The sequence below is a fragment of the Apium graveolens genome, chromosome 2, assembly GCF_009905375.1.
Source record: "Apium graveolens cultivar Ventura chromosome 2, ASM990537v1, whole genome shotgun sequence".
NCBI classification, from domain to species: Eukaryota; Viridiplantae; Streptophyta; class Magnoliopsida; order Apiales; family Apiaceae; genus Apium; species Apium graveolens.
Genome location: NC_133648.1, coordinates 239,006,292 through 239,026,010, shown reverse-complemented (window position 1 = coordinate 239,026,010; position 19,719 = coordinate 239,006,292). Strand labels below are relative to the sequence as shown.

The following is a 19,719-nucleotide window of genomic DNA, read 5'->3' as shown; positions in this document are numbered from 1 at the left end:
TTTCACTACTTTATAAATTTAGTTATTGAGTGATACATTATAATTTGAAAACATTTTAGGAGATGTAATATTCAAAAAAGATATGTTAGTGTTGTTAAAATAGGTCAAAATCGTTTCAGATATTAAATTATCATAATATTATCGATTATTTCTCATGAACGAATCATAATGATATGCAACATTTTATTCATACCCTTTTGAGATACATTTTGTAATACGGAATGATATTCTGAAAATTTAAAAACTTGATCACGTAAGGCCAACAAACAACCGGACCGGTTGTTACATCAATAACATATAAAAAAAGAATTAATTTTCTGGACTTATATTCCGAAGAAGCATATTACATTTCTTTAAATATATAAACACTTGCTACACCGGCATGATTTAATCTAAAATTATAGTAATTCGGACATCATCATCGTCCATGGATAAGCTTAAACCTCTCCATCGAATAACGACAACTGTACTCCAACATCCGGCTAACGTCAGTTTCTTGCCATTAATACAGCAGTGGCACATCCTCAAATTACACCCTAATTAGAGGCTATATTTGTAAATTCATCCATACTTAAACCCCAACAACATTAACTAATCACCTAATTATCTATCTTTATTACACCACAAATCATTTTGTAATGACTTACTTGGCCCCACCTATCCCAACATAATTACAAAATAACAGCTAGAGAGAGAAAGCTTTTAGTAGTAGGAGTCTCTCTTGGCTTCTTCTCATTTCCTCCCCCATCCCCCCCCCCCTCTCTCTCTCTCTCTCTCTCGCTCCCGTGTATATATATCTTTGTTGAATTTGCACTAAAATCTTGATTTTCAGATTCAGTTTCTGCTTATATCTTGGCCTTAAGTGTGATCATTTGTCACTGGTGAATACAATTCTATTTTAAAGAACTGGGCTTTTAATATTATACATACAAGATTTTCTTGATCTAGATTATAGATGAGTAATTTATCAAACAATAGTGTTGAGACTGTTAATGCTGCAGCTACTGCTATTGTAAATGCTGAGAGTAGAGTCCAGCCCACTAGTATTCAGGTAATTCTCTTCATTTTAATGCTCTTTTTTGATTGATTATACATTTATATGGATGTTTTTTCTTTTTTGTGTTGTATGATATTGCTGGATGATAAAGATTTGATCTTTTGGGTTGTTTTTTATTATATTGTCAATTGGGGTAGTTTGGTAATTCAATTATGTAGATTAGACATGTTGGGTCTAAATGATGAGGAACAATCTATTGGTGAAAACTTATTCCAGTGTTGAAATGAACTCAGGTTTGATCTTTATAGTAAAGAATTTTGTACAATTCTTTTAGTATTAAATTCTTTGAAATTTTGAGGGTATAAAGGTTTGGGGTTTCCTAGTTAGAAAGGTGTGGTCCATCACATGTTGATGTTGAGGAATTCTATGCATCAAAATGGAAAAAGTGAAAGTAAAAATAGAATCATGAGTGAGTTGCCAACACTAGTGACTTTTACTCGCTTCAATAGATTTTTTACCTCAAGAGTAGCTTTAGTGGAATTTCATATCTAATTATATTGATCCCTTAAAGTTTCCTCATCAGGTAACTCAAATATGGAGTGAATCTAGCGGTTGTAATCATAAAAAGTTTCAGAATTTTTTTCTATGATTTGGGCATGTGTTCGTTTGTGGCGTATATAGGTAGATCGCCTTGTGGCACCTTTTAGTTTGTTGAGGAAGTCCATGAAGTCAAAATTGAGACAATCAGGTCTTGTAGGTAGCTCGCCTTGTGGCACCTTTTAGTTCTTTGAGGACGTCCATAAGTCAAAAATGAGACTATTGGGTCTGTATATTACATGCTGTAGATTTTCTATGGAGTGAATCTATTGGCTGTGACTTGTGATCATAAAAGCTTTAAGTTCAATATTTTTTTTCTATGTTTAGGCAATGTGTTTATAGTGGCGTTTATAGGTAGCTCCCTTTGCGGCGCCTTTTAGTTTGTTATGGATGTCCATAAAGAGACTATCAGGTCTTGTAGTTTACATGCTGCAGATTTTCTATGGAGTGGAATCTATTGGCTCTGACTTGTCATCATGAAGGCGTCAAGTTCAAGATGTCTTTTTTCTATTGTTAGACCATGTGTTTGATATGGCATTTATAGGTAGCTCTCCTTGCGGCGCCTTTTAGTTCGTTATAGAAGTCCATAACAGAATTGACACAATCAGGTCTAGTAGGTAGCTTTCGTTGCGGCGCCTTTTAGTTTTTTGAGGAAGTCCATGATATTAAATATGAGACAATCAAGGTCTTTTAGTTTACGTCTGGAAGATAATTTATACTTGTTGTTTAGTTTCTTGTTAGGACTAGAAAAGTTAGGTTTTGTTGATACTTAATTCATGGATTGCTATTTGGTTCAGTGATGCGGATAATGAATTAAAGTAATGCAATTCGAAATTTTGATTAGACTAGTGCATAATTTTGATCAGCTTATACCTTAAGTTAACTATCAAATAGTTTTATGCATTTACAAGCTTTAGCATTCGTTTTAGAATGTTTCTCAATTTTGATTGAATGACTGTGCTAATCTTTAAACTGACAACTTGTTTTATCACTACATAATGTCATGTGTATACAAAGACTGTATATATACTATTCTTTCAGAGTTCAGTGTGAATCTTTCTGGAATTTTGGGTGCTGTGAAAAAAGAAACATACAAAGACTGTATTAGTTTTATGAAAATTTGAGGATACTTGCCACTTGGAAGATTTGATAAACAATGTTGTAAACAGGACCTAGGGGAAATATTTAAAATTTCAAGTAACAGTGTCACATATGCTGAATATTTGTGCTTGTCAGGTGATATCAGTTATAGCAGTGAACTGATGGTGAATGGTCCTGCTACCAACTTTCTCAACTCTGTTTGTTATTCTAATTAATTATTCCATCAATAAGTATTTTAAACAAAATATTTGAAATTGTGATTCCTATGGTGGCGGTGAACATAGATTCTTGGCAGCTACTAGCATGCCATAGTATCCTTAACATTAGGCAGACAAAAAAAAGATGTAATAGTGTGGTTGCTTTTGTGCTACTTACAACATTATAATCCTTCATTTTGTGGATCTAGAAAACTACTTTATGAAATCAGAATCTGTGAAAACTTTTCGTATCTTGTTAACCATATATATGTATTTCTCTGACTTTCCTATTTGGTGGATAAGCAGCTGTAAGCCTGAAACTGGTAACTTATAATATGTTGATTTTGATTGCAGAAAAAAAGATGGGGAAGCTGCTGGAGTTTGTACTCGTGTTTTGGCTCCTCGAAACCCAGCAAACGAATTGGTCATGCCACCCTAGTTCCTGAGCCAACACTTCCTGTATCTGCAGCTCCTGTTTCCGAAACTCTTATTCAAACATCAACTATAGCATTTCCCTTTATAGCTCCTCCATCTTCTCCTTCATCTTTCCTCCAATCAGATCCTTCCTCTGCCATTCAGACGCCAGGTGGATTGATGTCCCTCACATCTCTTTCTGCGAATGTCAGCTCCCAAGGTGGCTCCATATTTACCATTGGTCCCTATGCTTATGAAACTCAGTTAGTTTCACCCCCTGTCTTCTCTACCTTCACCACTGAACCATCTACGGCCTCATTCACCCCCCCTCCTGAAACTGTGCAAATGACGACACCTTCATCACCTGAGGTGCCTTTTGCGCAGCTTTTGGCATCATCTCTAGCCAACCCCCTAAGCCGCCCACGAAGGAACAGTGGGACAAATCAAAAGGTCTTGTTGTCTCAGTATGAGTACCAGCCTTATCAGGTAGGAAGCCCAGGAAGTTACCTTATATCACCAGGCTCCACAATTCCTAATTCGGGTACATCTACGCCTTTCCCCGACAAGCTACCTCTCATTGAGTTTCGGGTAGGGGAAACTCCAAAATTCTTAGGCTATGAATATTTTTCTTCTCAGAAGTGTGGTTCAAGGGTAGGTTCAGGATCTTTGACCCCAAATGGTTTGGGTTCAAGGTTAGGTTCTGGCTCATTGACACCCAATGGTGGTGTTTCGAGGTTAGGTTCTGGTTCTATGACTCCAAATGGGTGGAGTTCAAAGATAGGTTCTGGTTCTTTGACTCCAACCGAGCCTGTCTCTAAGGACAATTTAATTGTGAACCAAATTTCTGAGGTGGCATCACTTGCCAACTCAGACAGTGGGTCTCCAGATGAAGAAATTGTTACTGGTCATAGAGTTTCATTTGAATTGCGCTGTGAAGATGTTTCAACATGCCTAAAAAAGAATTTAAACTTGACCGAAGAAACGGTATCAGGGTTTCAACATGATGCGACAGCTGAATGTGTGAGCACAGATGAAGCAGTATCAGGGAAAACAATGAATACTTGTGATTGTGGAGGAGAGAGAGATGCCGTCTTGCCCAGGAAAGCTACAGAAGAAGGGAATGAGAAGCAGTGCCAGTGTAAGAACAGTTCCAGCAGACATGGTTCAAGCAAGGAATTCAAATTCGACAGCACAAAAAGTGATGTCTCAGAAAATCCTACTATTGGCTATGAATGGTGGACCAGTGACAAGGTTGTTGGTAAGGAGTCAGGATCCAAGAACTGGACTTTCTTCCCTATGCTCCAACCAGAGCTCAGCTGAGTCGACACTCAAGAATTACAAATCACTCGTTCCTTCACCTCAAATCATCCTTGGTTTGGAAACGGATTGGTGAAAAATGAACATACACACAATCAATCTAGACATAAAGTGATGCTTTATTCGGAGTTATAGATCACACGGAGGATATCACAGGATCCTCACCTTGCACTCTAGAAGCAATCGCAGGAAGCCATCTCCGCATGCCTAACGCGATCACTTACAAGAACAATTGGTCCAGCTTCTTTTTTTTTTCCTGATGCATACTTTAAACATTATAGTACATGTACAACTATATGTGTTCTAAATTCTTTTGTCAGCACATTTATCATTACAAGAATACAAATAAATGAATATAAATTATTACTTAGTTACTTTGGTTGTGGTTCTTGAGTTGTTCGCCTAATTTTCTCAGTTCTCTTACCACCTACCACCTCTCCTCGGTTCCAGTTCTCTCTTTACCTACCATTTCCTCTTCTTCTTTTTCTTCCTACCATCTGTTTAATTTTTTGCCAAATCATTTCCTTTTAATTCTGATTGTTACCCCAGTAGATATTCAAATTCTTTTTTTTTCAAAGACTTTAACATGTTTGAATTGTAAGAAGTTTCATTCTTGTGATGCAAGCTAAGTCGGGACCCCAAACGTGTTCGTCATTGAAAAATCATCAATTTATTGGGTCCAAATTTATGATTTGTTTCTATAGTTCTTACTACACTGATGGTGAGATTAAGATTTATTGGAAATCAATTTGATTCTTTTATAGTAGTTATTATTTTAAGGTTGCATGCATCGTTCTCTTCTATCAAAGATCAGAGATATATTTTATTTATTTGTCATATCAATCCGTTTTCTTTACAATTTGTGATTATAAATTTAAATGATCTTCGATAACACATAGCTCTTGGTAGTATATAGTTGAACCGTTTCTAGTAACAATTAGTCTTCCTGTAATATATAACAAAATCTATTGGATTAACATAAGCCGGGTAGCTCAACTAGTTGAACCAGTAAATTTAAAGGTTTATCATCCAAAATTTAATTACAGATAAATACACTGATTTAAGTAGGGGTCAATGGGTCATCACTCATAACTATAGATATTGTGCTACCTTCTATAAGATTACTAGATTAGTAAAAAAAATCTTTTCGATTAATTTTTAATAAAAAAAAATTCAGGTCAAATTTATCGAATTCAGCCCAAATCAAAACCTATCAAATTATATTGAAAAAGTTTAAGGAATTAAACGAAAAAAAATTTGAAATTGCACTTTAGTTCCTTTTCTTCTTTTTGCTACTTGAACGAACTCACAAGATTTGAATTATGGTTATCCCGAGAGAGATGTCATAAAATTAAGAGGTAACTGATCTAGAAAGTTGTGAAATGCCTGGATAACGACTAAATGAAAATATAAAATTTTCTAGAAAGTTATAAAATGCGTAGAAGCCGAAATATTAAATTAGAGAAATAAATATGGCTCTGTTTAGGATTGTTATTAAAAATTGTTGTGCTGTTAGAAAAAATGCTTTTAAAAAAAGTTGTTTTTGTAATTTTTTTGATATGTATATGTTTTGATGCAAAAAATTAAAAATAATAATGTTTTTGCTAAGATTTGATGGTGAAATGCATCCGATAAAAAATACTTTTCCGAAAAGCAGTTTTTTAATTTTACCAAATAATTTTTTAACTTAGCTAAGCTGCCGCAAAAGTAATACCAAACGTCAAAAATAAATAATACTAGCAGGAAAACGAACACAAAATGAATTTTAGGGTTATTTTAGAGCGTAAACAAACCGCCTGGGAGAAAATTATATAACAAGTCACATTAGTGGTATGATAAACTCACAACCAGTCAAGTACACATATACACACTGACACAAACTAATGATCTACCTGTTGAGAAACTCACTAACAAGTATAGCAACATAGAGGCAAGTGTATAAAGAATTTAACAAGTTTAGGCCAAGACCACAGTTAACAAAACAAAACATGCAGGTAAACAAAATCAGTAACTGAAATAACGAAGAGAGAAAGAAAGATGTACCCGAAACCATAGCTTTCAACAGTGACTGAAATAAAGGTTTACAGATACAAAATGCCAAGAAAATAATCACAGCTGAGTCACCAGACCTTGCTCGAAGTCTTGGCTGCTCTTGAAGAGATTATTGCCCCCTACCTGCTGCGTTTGGGATGTACGCAATATCTCCACCAGAATAAAACAGCTCGGAGTTTATGTTAACAGCAGCAACAAAACCTCCACTTCGACCAGCACCTCAGTCGCCGGAAAATATCAGCACTTCAGGACTTATGGGAGAGAAATGCAGAGAGGTTGAAGAGAAGAGATGAGAATGTAGTGTGTTGTATATATTTATTCATTCAGTTTAGCCTCTATTTATAGGAGAGGAAAAATGAAACTGTCAACACACTTAATGTCTGAATTAAACTGCTTCATTAATAAAAAATAAAAACTGATCAGATTTTGAATTCATTAATGAAAAAAAATCAAAACTGATCAGCTTTTGAATTTAAATTATTTGTAACAGTTTTTCACATTAACACCCACATTATTATCAGAACTTAAGTTAAGTTCTGATTTAACTCATCAGTACTTAAGTTCTGATTCGACTCATCAGTACTTAAGTTCTGATTCTGATATCAGAACTTGTTAAGTTCTGATTTTATTCATCAGTTCTTAAGTTCTGATTCTTATATCAGAACTTGTTACAGATCAGATTATTTGCAGGTTCAATATATTTAGACTACTTAGCCTATTTCAGAACCCAGCCTAATAATCCAATCACCGATAAATAAATTCGAATTAAAATAATTCTCAAATAAATAAAATCCTCGCCCAGGTCGCCTCGCGTACGCGAGACGCCGAGACATTCGCCCAAATCGCCCTTCGACCCGACCCGGTCCGGTCCGGTGCGGTGCGTGGCGGGGCGGGGCGCGCGTGTGTGTGTGAAGCACACAACAACACAATGGACCATCACACACCTTAGTAGTTGTATACTACTCATGTGGGTAATACCATATAAAGCACACAACCCCCTTTATTTATTTCAATGTGGGACAAACATTCTCAAATTTTCCAAGCTTTTCCAAGCTACTTTCAACTCTCATTTCATATGGATTTCATTAAGAAAATTCTTAAAACCATACATGAAAATTTAAGTTCAAATATCATTGAACTATTTCCAATCATTAGATTTTAGGATTAACATCAAGAACATAATTAAATTAAGCTCTAAAATCCTAATTTTCTAACAATCCCCCACAAATCCATACAGAAATGTGATCAATTTCCCATCATGACTTGTTTTTCAGAGTCGGTACCCTTCCGGGTTTGAACCCTCCTAATTCCTCTACTTCAATGGCTATCGGACTCAGATGGAATGTTTCACCTTGAATCTTAATCCGTTTAGTATAACCATATTCCATAGACGACGACAAGTCAAAGGTTATGGTGCCAATCTACGGCTTTGAGACATTAATGGTCATGTCTCGATCCTGTTCGTCGAATGCTTCAAGGATTAACCCTATCCTCTAATTGCGACCACACAATTACATTCGCTTAGCTGGGCATCTCCAGAGATATACTGCCTCTATCTCGTCAAATGACTTGATCCCATTCAGAGTTTTAACACTCTTGCTTTTCTGGCAGTGTCAGTACCTTCTAGGTTTACAGGGGATAGACTCAGATACTATAGTATCATCTATGTAGCAAAGGTACTACCAACTCATCCTTACAGCTTGTTGTTACCCATTGAATACACTTCGAGGGATCTCCTCTCATGTGTATTGGGTTCCCACTGTTGATGAATTATGATGGGTTGACAATCCCATCCCCAACCTTGACTTAAGGACCACTGCAGGTTCCAGTCCTTTAGTAAGAGGATCAGCTATATTATTCTGAGTTCCTATGAACTCTATAGCTATGATCCTATCAGTCACTAAACCCCTTATAGACTTGAGTCTAACTTGGATGTGTCTCTTAGTTTTAGCATTATGCTTTTTACTGCTAATCTTGTCGATAGTTGTTCGACTATCACAGTGAATAGCAATAGCAGGAAGCGGTCTGCTTACTACAGGTATTGCAGACATAAGTCCGTGTAACCATTCAGCCTCCGTCCCTGTGGCATCAAGTGCACACAACTCAGCCTCAAAAGTAGACCGAGTAACAATAGTCTGTCTGCTTGACTTCCAGGATATTGCTCCACCAGCCAAGGTGAACACGTATCCAGTCACTCCATTGGAACCAGACTTCTTAGCTATCCAACTTGCATCACTGTACCCTTCAAGTACACCAGGAAATCTCCTGTAGTGTAAACTAAGGTACATTGTGCCTTTTAGATATCTAAGTACTCTATCAAGAGCATCCCAATGAGTTCTGTTTGGACAGCTTGTATATCTCGCCAATTTAGACACAGAATATGAAATATCTGGTCTAGTACAGTTAGCAAGATACTGCAAGCTCCCAATAATCTGAGAATACCTTAACTGAGACACAGGCACTCCTGAAGTATTCTTGACAAGGGCAACTTTCGAATCATAAGGTGTACTAGCGATTCTACACTGTGAATAACCATATTTCTCAAGTATAGATTTCTCTATATAATGAGATTGAGTCAAGGTTATTCCTTCAGTGGACTGAATCAATTTGATTCCAAGAATCACACTTGCCTCACCCATATCCTTCATTTCAAAATGCCTTTTCAAGACTTCTTTAGTCTCGTTAATAATCTCAATATTGGTTCCAAACAATAAAATATCATCCACATATAGGCACAAGATAACACACTCATTACCTTTAACTTTAGTGTAGATACACTTATCACTTTCATTAATCTTATAACTGAAAGGCAATATAGTTTCATCAAACTTTTTATGCCAATCTCTGGGAGCTTGTTTCAAGCCATAGATGGACTTGATCAACTTACATACTTTCCTTTCATTGCCTGATGCAACAAATCCATCAGGCTGATCCATATAAATCTCTTCCTCAAGTTCACCATGAAGAAAAGCCGTCTTTACATCCATCTGATGAATGATAAGACCATGGACTGAAGCCAATGCTATAAGCATTCGGATTGTTACCATTCTTGCAACCGGAGAGTATGTATCAAAATAATCAATTCCTTCCTTTTGCTTAAAACCCTTAGCTACCAGTCTAGCTTTGTACTTATCTATTGAGCCGTCAGGATTCAACTTCCTTTTAAAGACCCATTTGCACCCAATAGTAGAACACCCAGGAGGGAGATCAACCAACTCCCATGTTCCATTGGAAACAATAGAGTCAATTTCACTCTTGACAGCGCCCTTCCAGTGCCTTGACTCAGAAGAATCCATAGCTTGCCGGAAAGTTAAAGGTTCGTCCTCGATATTGTAAGTGATGAAATCACCTCCAAAATCCTTGACTATTTTTGCACGCTTACTTCTCCTTGGTTCCTCTAATTCCTTAGGAATGGAGCTACTACTAGGTTCCGCCCCCACATTTGTCATCTTTTCCACATGATCAGGAATAGAACTTGATGTGTGAGTAGGATCTTCCTCAGAAGTCGTTTCAGGTATTCCAGTCTTCATAGGGTAGACATCCTCAAAGAATGTCGCATCTCGAAATTCAACTATCGTGTTTGCCACTATACCATCTATGTCAGATTTTAACACTAAAAATCTCATAGCTGTAGTGGTTTCAAGATAACCCAGAAAGATACAGTCAACAGTCTTTGGACCTAGTTTCTTTCTCTTGTGTTCAGGAACAAGCACCTTAGCAAGGCACCCCCACACACGAAGATACTTAAGACTAGTCATCCTGCCTTTCCATAACTCCAAGGGTGTTTTATCCATGTGTTTCAGAGGGACTCTATTCAAAATATGGCAAGCCGTATTTAGAGCCTCTCCCCACATGTATTTAGGCAACCCAGAGTTAATAAGCATACTATTAATCATATCTTTAAATGTTCTGTTCTTTCGCTCAGCAACCCCATTAGACTCAGGTGTGTATGGTGGAGTAACTTCATGAACTATACCATTGTTTGCACAAAATTCATTAAAAGCATTACTCGTATACTCACCACCTCTATCAGATCTCAACCTTTTAAGTATCTTACTAGTTTGTTTTTCTACTTCAGTTTTATATATAATGAATTTACTAAGTGCTTCATCCTTATGTCTAAGTAAATAAACATAACAGTATCTACTTCTATCATCTATAAAAGTAATGAAGTATCTAAACTGGTCCTTGGTCAACACACCACCAAATTCACAAATATCAGTGTGTACTAAATCTAACAAGTCTGAATCCCTAACAACGTTATGAAAAGGTTTCCTTATCTGTTTAGCAGACACACATACTTGACATTTAGAATTCTTTTCTATGGTATATTTTGGAATCAACTCTAAGTTCATCATGTTCTTAAGAGCACCAAAGTTTAAATGACCTAGTCTAGCATGCCATATATTTGAGGATTCAATACAATTAACAGTAGGAATAACATTATTAATCAAATTTCCCAAAACGGGATCCGCATTAATAACAAATAAACCATTTGACAAGTAACCCTTGCCAAAGAATATACCAGTGTGAATAAGAACTACTTTATTACACTTGAACGAAATTTCAAAACCACTAGAAACTAAACAGCTTCCACTTATTATATTTCTACGCATGTCGGGAACATGATGCACTCTCGTCAGAGATAGAATACGTCCTGAAGGGAACTTCAGATCCACGTTTCCAACTCCATGTACTTGAGCAGCACTAGCATTCCCCATCTTCACAGTCAGGCTATGACTCTGTTGATAAGATACAAATAAACTAATATCAGCACAAATATGTACATTAGCTCCAGTATCTATCAACCATTCATTTGACAGATAGGTAGAAAATATCACAGGGTTGTAGGATACATACTGGTCAACGTTGGTTTCAGAAGCCGTAGCCTCACCAACAACCATGTTCACTACAGGCCCACTTGCGGTTCCAAGCACAACATTTGCTTGTGCTACCTCGGTTTTCTTCGCTTTCTTCGTAGGGCAGTCCTTACTCCAGTGCCCAACCTGCCCACAAGACCAGCATGGTTTGTTTGCCTTGGGTTTCTTGGCCTTGTCCTTGTCACTCTTAGGTTTATTACTATTAGCTTTCTTAGCAAAAGCCTTCCTCTTTTGTCCTACAGTTGCTATGTTTACCTTCGAGGTACCGTGTTCAGTTGGCATCACATGTCCCTATTTGGACTTGTGTTGTTCTTGCACCGAGATGTCCAGCATAAGGTTGGTCCAGGTGATCTCTCCTTTCTGTCTTTTCAGGGAGAGAGAGAACTCTTCCCAAGACTTCGGGAGCTTTTCAATCACACTCATCACCTTGAACTTCTCCGGGAGATTCATTCCAGACTCCTTCAAAGCATGCACTATCATCTCGAACTCATGCACCTGCTCAGTCATGGACTTATTGTCCACCAGCTTGAACTCGAGGAACCTTGCCACAGAATACTTTTCTAGACCTTGTGAGTCAGTATTATGTGTCTGGTCCAGCTTCTCCCATAAGAGTTTTGCAGAGTAGGCATCAGAAGAATAGACATCAAACAAAGTGTTTGTTAGTGCCGCCAGAATGGCCGCTCTAGCCACTCCATCCTTCTCAGCCCACTTCGCAAAAGCCTTAACTGTGTCAGCCTTCTCTTGATCCACTACTGGTTTCTCATATTCCACAACCGGCAACAGACCCTTTATAGTCAACCACAACTTCATCCTTTTCTGCCAGCGAGAAAAGCCAATGCCACCGTTGAATTTCTCCGGTAAACCGGTTAGTTCAACAGCTTGTGGGAAACTATAGGTGGTCCAATCAATAGCCCCAGCAGTTACACCCGAACTGCTACCACCACCAACGATAACCTCACTTTCGTTAACCATTATGCTAAATTCTAAATAACCAATAATCTCTTCAAGAATGTTGAGAAACTCACTAACAAGTATAGCAACATAGAGGCAAGTGTATAAAGAATTTAACAAGTTTAGGCCAAGACCACAGTTAACAAAACAAAACATGCAGGTAAACAAAATCAGTAACTGAAATAACGAAGAGAGAAAGAAAGATGTACCCGAAACCATAGCTTTCAACAGTGACTGAAATAAAGGTTTACAGATACAAAATGCCAAGAAAATAATCACAGCTGAGTCACCAGACCTTGCTCGAAGTCCTGGCTGCTCTTGAAGAGATTATTGCCCCCTACCTGCTGCGTTTGGGATGTACGCAATATCTCCACCAGGATAAAACAACTCGGAGTTTATGTTAACAGCAGCAACAAAACCTCCACTTCGACCAGCACCTCAGTCGCCGGAAAATATCAGCACTTCAGGACTTATGGGAGAGAAATGCAGAGAGGTTGAAGAGAAGAGATGAGAATGTAGTGTGTTGTATATATTTATTCATTCAGTTTAGCCTCTATTTATAGGAGAGGAAAAATGAAACTGTCAACACACTTAATGTCTGAATTAAACTGCTTCATTAATAAAAAATAAAAACTGATCAGATTTTGAATTCATTAATGAAAAAAAATCAAAACTGATCAGCTTTTGAATTTAAATTATTTGTAACAGCTTTTCACATTAACACCCACATTATTTAACTCATCAGTACTTAAGTTCTGATTCGACTCATCAGTACTTAAGTTCTGATTCTGATATCAGAACTTGTTAAGTTCTGATTTTATTCATCAGTTCTTAAGTTCTGATTCTTATATCAGAACTTGTTACAGATCAGATTATTTGCAGGTTCAATATATTTAGACTACTTAGCCTATTTCAGAACCCAGCCTAATAATCCAATCACCGATAAATAAATTCGAATTAAAATAATTCTCAAATAAATAAAATCCTCGCCCAGATCGCCTCGCGTACGCGAGACGCCGAGACATTCGCCCAAATCGCCCTTCGACCCGACCCGGTCCGGTGCGTGGCGGGGCGCGCGTGAAGCACACAACAACACAATGGACCATCACACACCTTAGTAGTTGTATACTACTCATGTGGGTAATACCATATAAAGCACACAACCCCCTTTATTTATTTCAATGTGGGACAAACATTCTCAAATTTTCCAAGCTTTTCCAAGCTACTTTCAACTCTCATTTCATATAGATTTCATTAAGAAAATTCTTAAAATCATACATGAAAATTTAAGTTCAAATATCATTGAACTATTTCCAATCATTAGATTTTAGGATTAACATCAAAAACATAATTAAATTAAGCTCTAAAATCCTAATTTTCTAACACTACCATCACAACTGACGTGTCTGGTTCCAAGCTAAATGATCTACCATGACAACTGACGTGTCCGGTTCCAAGCTAAATGTAGAGTTGATGTACGTAAGACTCGTGATCAATTATTATTCTATTATTTCTTTTCTTCACCCTTGTTCAAAAATAAGATTTGCAGTACTTAATAACTTCGTATCTTAAATCACGATCTTCCATTTACTCTCTACCTTCTTTTTAGTTGCAACTTACGTAAACTACTTTCTGTTCAGGTAATTGTCTTTTTTTATCAAAGATTGTTGTAAGATATTATTAGTTGTTCCTCATACTTACTGTTTTACTAATAAGGTGTTTGAATTTAGTTGCAACTGAATTAATTTAAGGTTATATAGGTGATCAATGTTTTTTGAGGTTTCTGTTAGATATGTTATATAAGTTATGATCTGAATTGTTGGTTTTATGAGGTTGTTTTTTCCAAGGGGCGTTAATTCGTTGAAATAAATCGGAATGTTGAAAGCTGCATAGGTAAGCAAAGTGTAGATTAGCTGATACTTGCGCAGTTGTGCTCTGTGTTACTGGAAGAAATTAAATAATTTTTTTTCAACAGATTTGAATGAATAAGAGAATAATGCAAGGGGAGAGAGTGCAGAAAATGAATGCAAATTTTCTACTATGTAATTCGTCAAGGCAATGAATAGGAAAGACCGAAAAAGGAATGATTTGTTATATCTAAATTGGTGAGATTGGACTCTAGTGTATAGAGGTGATGGTTGTTGAAGGATACTGATAAATATTTGCTACCAAGATAGCACAAGTTTCGTTCCAGTTTTGTTAAGCCGAGAGTCTGAGCATTAGTTTCCACTCAAACTTAATACTTGTTTGATTGTGTATTTCAGGTCTGCTTTATAACTTCCAGCTTCAGCATTCTAGCGGAGTTCCATTCATCAATTATATATGCAACTCTCTGATTATTTGAAGCTGTATCTGAAAGAAGATTATAGACTGGTTAATAACTAGTTTCAATCAAGGTTATACTTCATTTATAAAATAGTGGGTACATGTTTCCACTAAAGTTTATACTTGTTTCTTTTCAATCTTCTAGCTGTAACAGGAGTTCTTATTTGTCAATTATATGAATATTTCTGATTATGAAAATCTGCATGTGTAAGAAAGATTTTAGACCCACTGAAGTTTACACTTAGTCACTTAGTTTATAGACCAGTTGATACTTTACTTCCCACTCATGTTTATACTTAGTTGTTCGTGTATTCCAGGTCATATCTCTAAACTTCCAGCTTAAAGATGAATTTTGTATTAATCATGTAAACTTCTGATTTTTGAGAGCTGCATTTGAAGAAAGATTATAGACTGGTTGTTACCTAGTTGATACTAATTTCCACTCAGGACTATACTTAGTTGGTACCTAATTTCCACTCATGTTTATACTTAGTTTATAGAATAGTTGATACTTAAATAGTTAAATTTCCACTTATGTATACTTCGTTGTTTGTGTATTTCAGGTCTTTATAAAGTACCAGCTTCAAGAGGAGTTTTAATTATCATTTATATGTAAATTTGAAGTTTCATATTCATAGTCAATATCACAAGGTCGCAGGCATGGTAATGGCTCCTACTGTGAAAGTTGTTCTAGGCTCATTTGCCTTTGCTGTTTTTTGGGTTTTGGCAGTTTTTCCAGCTGTACCATTCTTACCTATTGGGAGAACAGCAGGGTCTCTCCTTGGGGCTATGCTCATGGTTCTTTTTCAAGTCATTACTCCAGATCAAGCATATGCTGCCATTGATCTTCCAATACTCGGTCTGCTATTTGGAACAATGGTGGTTAGTGTCTATCTAGAAAGAGCTGATATGTTTGGATACTTGGGTAAATTGCTGTCATGGAGAAGTAAAGGACCCAAAGACTTGCTCTGTCGGCTTTGTGTTATTTCTGCCATCTCAAGTGCTCTTTTTACCAATGATACCACCTGTGTTGTTTTGACGGAGTTCGTCTTGAAAATTGCAAGGCAGCACAACCTTCCACCTCATCCTTTTCTTTTAGCTCTTGCCTCGAGTGCAAATATTGGATCGGCTGCAACTCCAATTGGCAACCCTCAAAACCTAGTTATAGCCGTGCAGAGTAAGATTACTTTTGGGGTATTTTTAATCGGACTTTTTCCTGCTATGGTTGTAGGAGTTATTGTGAATACCTTAGTTCTTTTATGTATGTATTGGAAGTTGTTATCTGATCCAAAGGATGTTGAAGATGCTTCCAGTGAAGTTGTTCCTGATTCAGATGTGGTGTCTCATCGTTTTTCTCCAGCAACGATGTCACATCTCACTTCTTTAAACTCTGAAGAATTGAAACATACATTAGAATCAACCAGTGTTAGAGGCTCTCCTATTATTAACGGATTTGCTGGCGATACACTAAGGAGCCGTACTATTGCAAGTGAGTTTGTCAACAACAAAGGCTTTAATGGTGAGATCGAACCAAAAGACACAAGAACAGCAGAGTCTTTGCAGATAGAGGATGGAACTTCTAATTCAAGTAGGGTTCCATCCGTAAATGGTTTGGCTAATATTGATGATGTTAAGCCTTTGGCAGAGAAGAATGTACTGAAGACAAGATGGAGGAGAATTATGTGGAAGTCATGTGTGTATCTTATTACTCTTGGAATGTTGGTTGGTTTGCTTATGGGGTTGAACATGTCATGGACTGCAGTAACAGCTGCACTTGCTCTCATAGTTCTTGATTTTAAGGATGCTCGGCCATGTTTGGAAAAGGTTTTACTTATTAGTGCATATTATTCTCTTTGTTTTTTTAAAAAAAGTCCTCTTCTCGACTTAAAGTGAACGTTTACACAAATCATGTTTTGGTGTTCATCTTCCAAATTACTAATCACTGCATCTTTCTCTTCCAAATTCAGGTATCTTATTCGCTCTTAATATTCTTCTGTGGAATGTTTATCACTGTTGATGGCTTTAACAAAACAGGAATTCCAAGTGCTGTATGGGAATTCATGGAGCCACATGCACAAATTGATCATGTTGCCGGGGTAGCAATTCTTGCGATTGTCATACTAGTTCTCTCAAATTTGGCCTCAAATGTACCAACTGGTACGTCAATGCTGCTTTCTTCTCATATCTACTATAGAGTAGTGTTTCTCTGCAAATACAGGCAAAATTATTCCAGTGATGCAAAACAATATGTTAATTGTAAAATAGCATATTGAAAAGTATTTTGATGCATGTGTACTAAAAAATAATATAATCTCAGTAATAATGTTCACTGTTACAGTTTTGTTGCTTGGCGGGCGGGTGGCGATATCGGCTGCTGCAATATCTCCGCAAAAAGAGAGAACAGCGTGGCTGATCTTGGCTTGGGTCAGTACTGTCGCGGGAAACCTCTCACTGTTGGGATCAGCTGCAAACTTGATTGTATGCGAACAAGCTCGTCGGGCTGAACACCTTGGATACAATCTAACTTTCTGGAGCCATCTTAAATTTGGAATTCCCTCAACTCTAATTGTTACAGCTATTGGCTTAACACTTATACCATTGTTCTTAGTTTGAGTATCTTTCTGTAAAATGTTGGCATAATCAGTGAACTTCTTGCATTAGTGCATAGGGAATTTTTGAAAATGTTTGGTCTGTTTTGCTTTATCTAAAAAAATATTATATTTAATAACTAGAATTTATATTATTCCTTTTTTAACTAAAGCTGGAAATTTTATTAATTTAAATCAGCCAACAAAACATTTTTAAGATCAATAGGAACATTACTCCTATCAATAACTCGATCTGGATAAGAACACGACTACTTAGCTAAGAAGTGAGCATGCATATGAACAAAACTTTGTTCGACTGTAAAGACTCCTTAGCTAAGAAGTGAGCATCCATATCAATAAAACTTTGTTCGACCGTAAAATCATCTTCCTGCACTCCTCTATGGTCAGGCCAAACGGTGAGACCAGTGGGACACCTTACTCATGATTGCTTGAATTGCTTGCTTAAATTGCTACCAAGCAGTCTGATTTGAGAACAACCTTTTCCCATGCATTCATCTTGATCCAACTAAGTGCTTCCTTAATAGTCAAAGCTTCATCCAACTCAGGCAACCATACCCATTTCACTTGTTCTTGAGCTGGGTCTTTGCCTGTCGAGTCCCTAGCGACCATACCCATTTCACTTGTCCTGCTCCTCAAATGTTGCTGCGTCGACTGATACCTTGATAGTTCCCATTTGTGGCTTAACCCAAGTTTTAGCTCCATCTCCTGCAAAATGCAACTGGACGTAGACCGACCTTGGGCCTCCTTCCATTGCACAAGGTACTGTTTAGCCGCCGCTATGACACCATTTATCAAAGTTTGATTTCCATTTCATTTTTTTTTCATTACGAGCTCTCCATATAGCCCAACAAACGGGGACCACCACAGCACAGCACTCATGTCGTTGCTTATAGCATGAAGAACCCCCACCAACCAATCATAAAAAATCTCTTGTCGTCTCCTGATGAACATTGGGAATCAACTTCTGCCAGCATTGAGATGCAAGTGGGCAAGATACATTAGTATAATTGTTTCATTCTCAGCATTACACACATGACATATGCAAATAACAGGAACCTGTTTTTGAGCCAACATAATAGTCATAGTAGGCAAATAAAAAGATAACGCACGCCAATACCAGACTCAAAACCTTTGGCGGAGCTTTAATCTTCCAAATTTTACTCCAGAGGCTGGAGCTGTCATCCACTCGCCACCTATTTTTTTGGGCTTGCAATAATCGGTATGCACTCCGAACAGAATACAACCCTGAGGACTCCTTACTCCAAAAAATTATATCCTCAATAGTATGGTCTCTGAGAGGAGTTTTTAAAATATATTGTTGGTCTCTTTCGTTAAACATATCTCTGATAAGATCTTCTTCCCACACACGCCTGTCAACATACTTCACCGAATCCATATTATTTTGAGGCTAGAGTTTGAGAATTTGTAGTAACATAAGTGTTGTCATCCTCATTTAATCACGACTAAGAACTCATATTAATTCTATCTCCTGTACCGATCATCCACTTCGCCCCCGCCTTTATGTAAAGATTTGGCCTCCCGTATGCTTCTCCATATGTTGCTGGGGTTATTCCCTATTGACACAGATAAGAAGTTACCATCTGCAAAGTAACGAGCACTAAAAAGCTTCCATCCTTGTTTTCCCAGCATTGCTATATTCAAATCACGGAAGTCCTTGAAACCTAGACCTCATGTTGCTTTGTGTTTACTCAAGTTAGACCAAATCATCCGGTGAATGCACCTATTCTGGTTAATCTTCGAGCTCCACCGATACTTTGCTAACGTCCTTTCTATGTCTCTAGTGATTTCTAACGGGAACAAGAACACACTCATAGCAAAGCTCGGGAGAGTTTGTGCCACATTCTTAATCAAAACCTCCTTTCCTTTCCTGACCTCGAGATAAACTTTCCATCCCAACTACGCACTAGGTTAAACCTTCTCTTAAATATAGCCCATAATTGTAGACTTATTTCTCCTAGAATGTCGGGCAGACTAAGCTTCTCTCTCCAGCTCCCTGCATTGACAATACCTCACATTCATGTTTGATCTGTAACATTTGAACCAAAGAAACAGAGAATTTAGACTCTGTTTGGGATTTGTTAAAAATTGCTGCTTGGTGTGTTAGTAAAAAAATGTTGGAAACAAATGTTGTTGGAAAAACCAGGGAAAAAAGTGTCATTGGAAAAATCTGTGTGGGAATATTTTTAATATATATCTGTTTTGGTGTAAAAAATTATAAAAAATTAATGATTTTGATGAGGTTTCATGATGAAATCAAC

General features: G+C 37.1%; 2 protein-coding genes across 9 annotated transcripts; both read left to right on the top strand.

Moving 5' to 3' along the window:
• The first annotated feature begins 741 nt into the window (after positions 1 to 741).
• Positions 742 to 4,997, top strand: LOC141708221 (uncharacterized). The gene is made up of 2 exons (XM_074511735.1): positions 742 to 1,051; positions 3,247 to 4,997. The coding sequence occupies exons 1-2, from the start codon at positions 956 to 958 to the stop codon at positions 4,624 to 4,626; spliced, it is 1,476 nt and encodes a 491-aa protein (XP_074367836.1). The 5' UTR covers positions 742 to 955; the 3' UTR covers positions 4,627 to 4,997.
• A 9,003-nt stretch (positions 4,998 to 14,000) lies between these two features.
• LOC141708219 (silicon efflux transporter LSI2) lies at positions 14,001 to 17,471 on the top strand. Of its 8 annotated transcripts, none has more exons than XM_074511728.1 (7): positions 14,038 to 14,146; positions 14,354 to 14,399; positions 14,482 to 14,611; positions 14,771 to 14,902; positions 15,395 to 16,655; positions 16,799 to 16,988; positions 17,170 to 17,471. In XM_074511728.1, exons 5-7 carry the CDS (start codon positions 15,492 to 15,494, stop codon positions 17,442 to 17,444), a joined length of 1,629 nt encoding a protein of 542 aa, XP_074367829.1. In that variant the 5' UTR covers positions 14,038 to 14,146; positions 14,354 to 14,399; positions 14,482 to 14,611; positions 14,771 to 14,902; positions 15,395 to 15,491; the 3' UTR covers positions 17,445 to 17,471. The 8 variants fall into 8 exon arrangements, with proteins under 8 accessions (XP_074367832.1, XP_074367829.1, XP_074367831.1 ...); XM_074511730.1 differs by having other exon boundaries at positions 14,046 to 14,146; positions 14,339 to 14,399; XM_074511734.1 differs by lacking the exon at positions 14,038 to 14,146 and adding an exon at positions 15,149 to 15,293 and having other exon boundaries at positions 14,197 to 14,399.
• The last annotated feature ends 2,248 nt before the right edge of the window (positions 17,472 to 19,719 follow it).